Source organism: Rhinolophus hipposideros, assembly GCF_964194185.1.
Source record: "Rhinolophus hipposideros genome assembly, chromosome: 13".
NCBI lineage: Eukaryota > Metazoa > Chordata > Mammalia > Chiroptera > Rhinolophidae > Rhinolophus > Rhinolophus hipposideros.
This window is the reverse complement of record NC_138059.1, coordinates 8,232,850-8,243,715: the sequence shown is the minus strand read 5'-3', so window position 1 is coordinate 8,243,715 and position 10,866 is coordinate 8,232,850. Positions and strand designations below refer to the sequence as shown.

Genomic DNA, 10,866 nt, shown 5'->3' with positions numbered 1-10,866 from the left:
GGCAACCCCACTGGAAGGGGGGTTCCAGCAAGCATTCTGTAACAACTAATGCTTGGTTTGAAAATAATGCCCTGTGTGTCCTTGCATTGGCCAGACCTCAACCACCAGCCCGGGGTGAGGTTAGATCAGCCCCACATAAGTCATAATGACGAAGAATGGAAGGGATGTTTCCCCAAAGCAAAAGTGAGGAGATGATGGCCCCAAATAGGAAGGAATGCTAATCAGCAAGATAGATGATAGATAGGTAGGTAGATAGATAGATAGATAGACCTCTGTCCAGCATAACTCAACTATATTCCTTAGTTCCAGTTTCACTCCACGTCAGTTAACTCTGGTCCCTGTCAGTGAATTCATCTTAGAGACACTTCTGATCATTTCTTTCCTCTGTTCACAAGCCCTCAGTGGCTCCCACTGCAGGCCCTTCTGAGTTCGGGAATGGCAATTTACAAGCACGGTGAGAAATCACAGAGCTCTCCTTGAATGAGAGGGAGGGACTTAGAAAGAGGCGAAACTTTCATGACCTACTCCCTGTGAGTTATGCTTTTACTTCCTGGAGACCAGGTGGACCCCGTGGGCTGGTGAGGCTTGTACACCAGTTTATTACATAAGCCGCCGTACCCCGTGAATGACATTCACAGCAAGCGTGCAGAAACGAGCACCTGGGTGGCTCTGGGCTTCCGCAGAGCCGTCAAAATCCTCACGCACCTATCAGAGTCACATTTCTCTTCTCCTACCCAGGAGGGGTACTCGAGTTTTCCCCTCTAGCCCATTATGTCACGAGCCCCACTAGAACGTAGTACTATGACAGGGAATGTAGCCATTTTATCTGTGTCTACAGCCCAGTGCCTAGCAGACTACGTGGCAAAGTTTACCCCTAATAAATATTTACTGGTTGAATGAATGAAGGGGAGGGGCCAGCCATCACTCATTTTTGCACTTCAACAGAGTCTTGCCAACAGCATGTGCTCTACAGGTGGTTACTGGATTGACTTGATTTCAGAACATGTAAGAGAGGATTCTAATCAGGTTTTCTTGTTTGGGGTTAGTGCAAATTGGGACGCAGCTGGATTTGAGTTATCTATGTGCCACCATCCCTAAAATGTATAGCATCTAATCCTGAAACTGTAGAATGGTCACAGATACAAGGGGCTTCCTCGCAGACAAGCCATGTTCTACTTTCTGTGTCATTCCTGGTTCAACACAAGTGCTGCTAAAGCTCGCGGCAAGGACATTTGAAAACAGATGTTATCCTTTCTGAGATACGAATTGTGTCATTCTTGGTGGTCTCCAAGGAGAAAGACCGGCCATGTATGCTCATCCCTCCCCCCCCCCCAGGCAAACTCTGCTCCTTGCAGGCTCTTCCCACCTCCATGCCCACCCTCTGCACTGCCAGGTAGCCATTGGAGCGCAGCATCCAGCAGTTTCTCTGCTGCTTGGGAAACCCGGTGAATTTTAATGCTATTGAGCCACTCTGTTCAAACACTCCTGGTGTGAGCTGAGCAAAGCTCTGGTTGCTAGGCAACCATTACAAAAGCAGAAGAATTTCCAAAATAAAAGGCGACCCAGAATATACTTGAATAGAGTGCAACTGCACTCTTCATTAGTAATTGCTTGGAGGGCACCCTTACCTGGTCTATTCTAGGTTACTCTAGGAAATTGCCTTTCAAATTTGTAAGGAAAGTTGAAAGTATGTTTTACTCTTTCCAGAGTCCCAGTGAAGAAACAGAAAGGAATGTTGATTCCAGGCACGTAGTGGGTACTTGATAAATATTTGCTGAATGAATAAATGAATGAATGAATGAATGAATGAATGAATAATTATGTGGGCACAAGGGCCTGCTTCTGCATGCTGAGGGAATCATGACCTCAGAAAATGTCTGAAAACATAGATATGCTTCTCTGTGGTGGTTTTAAAATAAGTCCACAAATTCTTTGGTACCTCTCCCTTCGAGATCTGAAGCTTGAATTGGGCTTGGTGACTAACTTCTAACAAATACAATATAGCCGAATTCGCAGTGTGTGACTAAGTCATGAAAAGCATGGAAACTTTCTCCTCCCTCTCCCTGTCTCTAGCTCTCTCTTATCATTCCCTCTGGGAGAAGCTGCCCTCCATGTCAGAGGACATTCAAGCCGTCTATGGAGAGGCCCACATGAGAAGGAACAAGAGCCATGTGAGAGAGCAACCCTCAACACATGTTGTCCAGCTTCAGGTAAGCCTTCGGATGGCCGTGGCCTCTGCCCACGTTGGACTGGGAGCACACCAGAGACCCCAAGCCTGCACCACCCAGCTGAGGCCACTCCCAAGGTCCTGACCTGCAGCAACAGGGAAATATAAATCAAATGTTTGCTGTTTTAAGCCACTATGCTTTGGGGCGCTTTGTTATGCAACAGATGATATAATCTTCTTCCACCTTTTTTGAGATGACAGCTTATTAAAACATAGACTTGAGGATGTCTTGTTCTTCACTCCTGTATCTTATGTGCACTCAGTGAACAATGGGTAACGGCTCCTTTAATGACAAGTTTGTCCCCAATCCTGTATGGATACCTCTACATACAGATTCACACCCAGAAACAGGAGCCTGATTCATCAATTAAAAAAGAGACTTTTTAAACAAAGAACCATTGAACAGCATAACTAGTTTTAAAAGAAACTATTAGAAATCATAAAAAAAAAAAGTGCTGTTAGAATTTGCATAATTGGCCTCCCTTATTTGGGGTGGGAGGGAGCTGCCTCCAGAGGGAATACAAAGCCTTGATGTATCCAGGGTAAGAACAAGCAACAAAGGACACAGCCTGACAAGTCCAGGCATCCGAGATGGGGGACAAATCCCACTTGGGGACTTTCTTGAGGTCCTCCCAAAGCAAGGTCATCAAAGGAATTCACGCAGACAGAAGTCAGTTGGATAAGATAAGCCTTCAATACCTCTGAAGTGAGCTGTCTTGATTGGAAGACCACCTCCTGCCTCTGCTCCGGGCCCACCTGGGAAGCAGGTGGGGAGCATGCTCTCCTGCCCTCTGCTGGCCTGAAGAAAGCTCCAGAGGAAGACGGGGCACCAACATCACCCCCCACTCAAGTTCACACACTCCCTAGCTCCCTTGCCTTATGAGACTCGGATTTAGAGCAGGTTACACACCTCCTTAGAAATAAGACGACTGATGGCAGCGAGTCATTGTCCTGTTTCCTCTGTGACAATTAGGGCAGGCCGATCAAAAGCACGCCTTGCCCTCCAGGCCAGCCTCAGATCACTGAGGGCTAACTGTACTCAAATGCAAAGACCCACTCAGGCTCGCTGTTCTTTCTAACAACTGCTCTTGTGTGCTCTACCACAAACTAAAATATGCAAGAAAAGCGGTATCTCGCCAGAATCCCAGTTACTTAACTCCACATTCCTGAAGATCTAAAAATTTTAAATAGTGATTTAAATGTCCCAAACCAGAGAGTCACACTCTTCTTTTCTCGCGCCCTTCTTTTGAGTCTCCCTAGGGGCACAGTATCAGGTACACAGCAGGCTTCTAAAACGTAACGTCACTCTCGCCTTGTTCAGTTCACTGGAGAACAGCTGAGTATCAACGATGTGTTAGGTACTGTGATAGGTTCTTGATAGACATTATTTAATTCGATCCAAAAACAACCCAAGAAAATGAGGGGGAAAATGAAGCTCAGAGAATTTGAATTACCTACCAGAGGTTGCAAAGCTGGTGATCGGTCAGACTCCAAACCCAGATCCTTGCAGCTCTCCCCGCTAACCAATCGCAATAGTCTCCTACCTGAAGACCAGCTGTTTCCACCGAGACCCTGAAACCCCACATTTTCACCAGCCCTGCCTTCATATGTGTTGACTATGGTTCCAAGAGTTTGAAAGAAGTTAATTGCTTGGCTGAATTTGTTTTGCAATAATATATCCCTGCTTATTGAAAGAGCTATTTAAAACACTGGATCTGCTTTTGCTTTGGCTTCGCATGAGACAATCTGATTTATCACAGTATCTGTAATAATCCTGGCCTAAGCCGTTGACATTTTACCACGTTGTAGCTTTTCTGAATTATTGAAAATAGCTCTAAGTTCCCCATAATTCAGATCTTACCTCCCAGAGATCTTTGAGGGAGTCATTTAATACAGTCAATGTAGTGTTGCAAGAAGATGCTTCTATTCTGAGGATATAAAAAGAAACCAGTGTTAACCCCCTCTGCCATTGCCCCATTTCTCCCAGTCTAGTTCAAGTTAACGCAGCGGGAAGGAAGCTCAAAGGGAGAGGAAGGGAGAGGTGGGGGTGGGGGAGAGGCGAGCAGAGATGGGAGAGGGGAGACTACCTTCAATTCGAAAAGTCCCAAAGCAAATAAAGTGTCTGCAGCACCGACCGCTTCCTGCCGTTAGACAATGCTGCCACCGTCTGGCATACATTGGAAATTCATGAGACGGTTTCTCCAGTCACTCATTCAGCAGATGAATCCCAAAGATGTGATGATCCTACATGCCAGTCGAGTTGTAAAATATACGTATGTATCCCCAAGGTCTTCCTGGGATCTATTTAAACAAGAATTAAATGTACCCACTTTTCTGGCTCCTACCTTTTAAAATATACCACCGAGTTCCTGGACAATTAGAGAAACTTCTTCCAAGTTCTCCTCACTGCCAATCCGTTCTCCCATCCTGTGGCCAGAGCCGCCTGCCATTTGTGACAATATGGAAGGACCTTGAAGGCCTTAGGCTAAGCGACATAAGTCAAACAGAAAGACAAATTCTGTATGTCACTTCTATATGGAATCTAAAAACACACACACAAACTCATAGGCAATAGAGCAATAGAGCATAGGCATAGGCAATAGATTGGTGGCTGCTGGCAGCAGAAGAGAAATGAACCCGTCTGGACTGGCTGCCCACCAGGGAGGGCTCAGGCCTCAGCCAGCTGCTGCCACACCGAGAGGGTCCCATACGGGGCAGACAGGGGCTTCTTGGTTTCCAGATCCCAGGCTTACCCGGGGCTATGCAGCTCCATCTCCAGGCCACAGGTGATGGCCAGACCCTCCCCCTGGAGTGGGGTTCGGGGCTCGGGCTTGAGGGTGAAGGGATAGTCCAGGCATTCTTGAATCTGGACTCTAGGATGTTCCTTACCTGGAAGAAACAGTCCCCGGTGTTACAGGTCAGCCTTTGAGGTAGGAAGAGAGAACCTTCTGTCCCAAGAACCAGGGGTTGCGCAGGGTAACTGAAAGGACAAGAGCTTTGGAGTCGAGGGGACCAGGAGTCACATCCTGGTCGTGTCCTGTGATCAGTGAGACCACGGACATGTTATTGGAAATCCCTGAGTATTGGTTCCTCGGCTGCTAAACAGTGAGACTCATATCTACCCTGTGGAATAGTGGTATTTGGAATGGTGTATGTATACACACATGTGCCGTGTGTGTGTATTCCATATGTCTGTACACACATAGGAACTTACACATACATACATGGAGAGAGAAAGGGGGAGCGATTTGCAAGTGGTAACCGTGTGAGTAAAGCAGGGGTGTGACTGGGATGCCGAGCTCCCCAAACCTGTATTCCCATATTCCAGAACTGTGGGGGCTCTCTGCAGGAGTTGCCATGGAAACTGAGACCCTCATGCCCACTGGGCCTGCTCCCCAGAGGGAGATGCAGCCCGGGCCACACCGGGACCCCATCTCCCCTCCCAGCAGAAACCTGAGTCATCCCTCTTCCCCCAGAATCACTCTGATCTCTGGATCCTCCCTCAAGTCTCAGATTGTTACCCTCCTGGGTGAACCCTGGACAGACCTTCAAAGGAGGTGAGGAAGGTGGGAGAGGGGGGCTCCCCTTGTGGGCAAAGAGGCATCCAGCAGGTTTTGTTCCCAAGGCTCAGAACGAGGAAAACGACATCCCAGAAGCTGCCGTTCTTCCTGGGTATTCACTCACACATTCATTCGTTCAACGAATAGTCATTAGTTGTGTAACAAACATTTATCAAAGCAGCAATTATCCATGACCATGCTATTTTGTGGTCAGAATCGAGTAATAACAAGACAGATAAAAGCCCCTGCCCTAGAACATATTTAGTGGGGCAGGGATCATGCCGTGAGTGAGGAAATAAGCAATTGAAAACTAAGTTAACAAGTAGCATCTTTTGAGAAGCTCACTTCTGCCCCAGCATTCCCGCTCAGGTGTGCCTTTTGCTTTTTCACCTCAGTGTCACGGAAGAGGAACGGTCCTTCCCCAGCAGTGTCTGCAAACAGAAGTGGTGGCCTGAGGCTGAGCCAAGAATTCACTGTAGGACAGCTGGGAAATGGAATGACGGAATCCAAGTTTGCCCCCAACTCTCCTACCTAATTAAATCTCTCAACCGAGAAGCTAACTCATCGATTAAGATTTTAAGTGCACGTTCCTGCTGAGAACAAATGTTGGGATCCACCCATGGGTTGGATAACAGGGATAATGTCCTACCCTGAGGAAATGATGACGTCACTTGCACCCAGGTACTGGAGACCCACGATGTCATCTTTCCAGGCACATCACCCATCAGCCCCAGGAGGCAGCTCACGGAAGCACCAAATGTTTGCGAGTTGGAGCCAGACAGGCTTGGGGGTGAGTCCTGCTTCTACCCGTTCCCAGGCATGTAACTCTGAATAAATTATTTCATGACCGTATCTTACTGTTATGTCAAATGGGGATAATATTCCTGACTCAAGAGGCTGCTCTAAGAATTAAATGACCGAATATATGCCCGGGTTAATAATCAGTAAGTTCTCAAAGAACCTTAATTCCTCACCTCTTGCCTTTAGGCAAGGCTTGTCCTCAGATCCTGCCTGCGGGTGTCTCAAAACTTCTTCCAGCCTGCACCCCTTCCATCTGCACCCTTGTTTCTCAGTGCTTGCCTCCTGTACCCCTGGCTGACAATACATGGGACTGAAGAACTTGGTTCGAGGATGTGCGTGAGGGGGACAGCAAGTGGAACGTCAGGTTGTTCCCAACACAGTGAGCGAGGCCTCTTCCGTGATACAGAAACCCAGTGTGTTTTGGTGGCACTCGAGGAGTGGTTCACAGGCCTCGGTTCTTGGTCTCCAACCTCTTTGACCAATTTCTTGCTAGTTCTCTCAAACATGGAGGGCATGTTTCTAGAAACAGATAGAAAGGGAGCACAAGGATCAGTTGGGTCTTACAGATGAGATTAAATGGGTTGTATGTGTCATTCAGAATATTGACAGGGACTTGAGCAGTCGTAGAGAGAGCTGGGCCTTTGTACAATGAAGTAGCATAGGTATGCAAATGATCCCCAGGTTAGTAGCGGACAGGGGCCCTACATCTTACCAGAATAACTCTCTAGCAGGATGATCTTTAGTGACAAGAGATGAGATACCTAGAGTGGGAGTGCCTGCCAGGTCAGGGGGACCAATGAGCACTTGCTTCATTTGTCGGAAGTGACAAAAAGGAGCTAAATTCCCTTCCAAACATTAAGCATATGTGCTTTCTTATACCACTACAGTGAAGATAAAACTGGCCAAATTGTACAGGGTTTAATCATCCCCTGGAGGACTGTGTCTTACATGTGTGTGAATCACCTGTATTTAGTCTTGCAAACCTGTGCCTTTGAAGATATTATACAATCTTGCTGTGACTGAAATAAAACAAGAGTGGAGCCTTCACAGAGACAGGCGTGAGAGGGTGACAGGAAACAGCCCAGAAGCCTGCATTGCGGTACTCAGTGGACCGTGATCACGAGAACATCATAAAGTGCAGCATTTCTCCTAGGTGTCAGGAGCCCTCCATGGGCAGTCACCAACCTGGCTGACGCACTCATGCTGCTTTTAAACGCTTTCCGCTCCAAAGCATGATGTCAGCAAGATGGCAAAACAGGGACTTTCAGCCGTCATCCCACCACAGAAACACCAATGTTGACAACGACTCATACACAAGAGTAGCCTTGTGAGAGCCCCAGCACCTCACTGGAGAGAACATCCAAGGATAGAGGCATTGAGGACTGGAAGAAGAACGGTTTCACGTAACGCACATCAGCTCTCCTCCAAGGTAGCACAGGTCAGGGTCAAGACTGACCCTTGGCCCACGAGTTCTCCCAGGGCAGAAAGTGAGAGCACGGGGAGCACCTGCCTTTCCTAGCCGTGCAAGGTTCTTTTCAAGAGGCCCGCTTCTTTTCTGATCCACCCAAAACTTTGAGAATGAGTGACATGGCTCAAGACTTTGAGGGCAGCTAGAGCAGGGAAAAAGGGAAGGGCTCACAGCAACCCGGGAGCCGACCTCCCCAAAGGGCCACAGGCTCTACTTACTGCTTCCCAGACTCCACCAACAGGCCTGCCCATAAACCTCATAAGACAAATCCCCTGGGGAGCCCCCACCTAGCACCCAGCATGCCCCAGGCCCCTCCCCCCTTTGACAGTGCCCCATGTGCACCCCCACTGAGGGCGGGTGCCAAGCTCTGTATGTACATTGTGCACAAGTACACACACAACTGGTTCAACTCTTCTGGATTGGAAGAAAGTGCGTCCTGGAACACTTCAGGAAACCTGCCTGTGCTCTCAGCCCCTACCGGTTTTGTTTGGATCGAGAGAAGGCATACAATCTTAAGATGTCCCCTGCAAGAGGAAACAAGAGGAGTGGAGCCGGTGCATCCACAGGAAAGGTCTGAGAGACCCCCAGGACCCCTACCAGGCTGACTGGTGAAGGCCTCTCTCCCAAAGCCAGTTGGTAAAGACATAAAAGGGGACTGCTTCTTCACATGTGAAGACAGCAGCCCACCAAGATCTCGAGGAGCATGAACAATCAGGGAAACAATATCAACAAGGGTCTACTCTTCCAGGAACTGACCCCATCGAAATGGAGATGTATGAATTGACTGACAAAAAATTTGAAATAACTGTTTTAAGAAGCTGAACAAACTACAAGATAAGACAAACAACTCAGTGGAATTAAGAACCATTACATGAACAAATGGTAAGTTCAATGAAGAGCTAGAAATCATAGAAAAGAACCAAACAGAAATCATTGAAGAAAGAAACTGATACAAATAAATGGAAGACTTATACCATCCTCATGGATTGGAAGGATTGATAGATATTGTTAAAATGTCCTTACTACATAAATATATACATTCAATGCAACCCCCATTAAAATACCAAAGGCATTCTCAGAATTAGAAAAACTTATTCAAAAATTTTGCTGTCAATGTAACGCTGCTCTAAATAATGAAGCCTATATTTTTAAGAAAAGGTTAGGTTGGCAAAGGGGTTGAAATTAATATTCCAGGGTTTTCAGAGTTTACTTGTTTCTTTAGCTTCATGAAGGGGGCTGATGAATGATAGCAAGCAGTCTGGCAGTCAAACAGTAGAGATGTTAAATTAAAGAGGTATCTTCTTACACGTTTCCTTACTAGCAAACCTGTAATAGCTACCTAAGAAGCACCCAATTTTCCAATGTTCTGCTAATTTCTGAGATAATGAAGCTTTCAGAGTCTCAGGAGGAAAACACCCTAAACAAAATATTAGCAAACTCAATCGATAAAGGTCTTTTAAAAACTATGATCAGGTTGTGTTTATTCCATGAAAAGCAAGGATCACTTACTTCCAAAATATCTATTACTGTAACTCACATGCATTAATGGGAAAACTATATGATCACTGCAGAAAATGTAAGAAAATCATTTGGTAAAATTCAGCACCCATTGATGATTTTTTTAAATTTAGCAAATTAGGAATTTAGGGACTTTTATCCTTAAGTCCTTAAGTGAAAATGGTATGCATCAGAACTCTACACCAAAACACCAAATAAATGGTGCAACACTAGCAATATTCCTTTAAAAATGGAAATAATACAATGACGTCCATTTCCACCACGGCCGTTCAACAATGTTCTGGAGGTTGTATTCATTGCAGTGACAGAAAAAGAATAAAGAAGTACAAGATTTGGAAGAAACCTCAGAACTGTTATTATTCACAGATGACACTGTTTATCTCAAAGACATCGTGGTCACAATAGTTAGAATTCAGTAAGGTTGCTACATACAAGATCAGTATCAAAAAAATCAATTGTGTGCCCAAATACCACCAGCAATAAACTATGGAGAATGTAACTAAGGAAGGAAGTGAACTCAGTAGGTCTGCGATACAGAAAGACCCCAGTCTAAAAGGAAGCAACAGTGGGTGAATACAGGTTAGTGATGAGGCCATTTATGGCAACGTTTCAGGTGAGAAATAACGGCAGCTTACACTAGGACGATGAGTGAGGAGATGCTATAAAATCAAAAGGGGTTGGTGATGGCTTTTATGGGGGCATGAGGAAGGGGGAGAGTTAAAGAAAGATTTCTGGGTTTCTGGCCTGGGTAACTGGATGGATGGTAGCACCATTTTCTTGAGTAAGGGAACACTGAAAGGAGACCTGTTGAAAGAGGAAGAAAATGAATTCATATTTAGACATGTTGATTTTGAGATCCAAGAAGAGATGAAAAGCTATCTAGATTGGCGCTCAGAGTAGAAAACTGCCCTGGAGATAAAAATGTTTGAGCTATCTGTGTGTAGGTGAAAATTGAAACCTACACATAGATAAAGTCATGAATCTGAATATTTAATAGCTGGCTAGGAGAAGTGTTAATGGCATTTTGCAGACCCGATAGAATGAGAGCAATTTGTTTAAATTGCTCTCTGCTGAGCAAATAAGAATGGGAATTCTGTATGCAATTCAGTTTTTGACCACTCTTTGAGTGGTTGATTTTCAACTGCTCGCTCACATAAAAGCCCAGATGTGACTCAATTCTGTCTAGTGTGGACCATGGAAGAGAATAGTGGACAATAGACAAGAACAGGGACAAAAGAAGGTTTTCCAAGACTGGACCTGGATAAAGTATCACCCCTATGTTCATTGCAGCA

General features: G+C 45.8%; 1 protein-coding gene across 1 annotated transcript; it reads right to left on the bottom strand.

The window, feature by feature from the left end:
• Positions 1-2,186: 2,186 nt before the first annotated feature.
• On the bottom strand, positions 2,187-7,103 carry GSDMC (gasdermin C; the record flags this gene model as incomplete). Its single annotated transcript, XM_081070893.1, has 3 exons — positions 2,187-2,313; positions 4,981-5,116; positions 6,893-7,103. 3 exons carry the CDS (start codon positions 7,101-7,103, stop codon positions 2,187-2,189), a joined length of 474 nt encoding a protein of 157 aa, XP_080927019.1.
• Between the last annotated feature and the right edge of the window lie 3,763 nt (positions 7,104-10,866).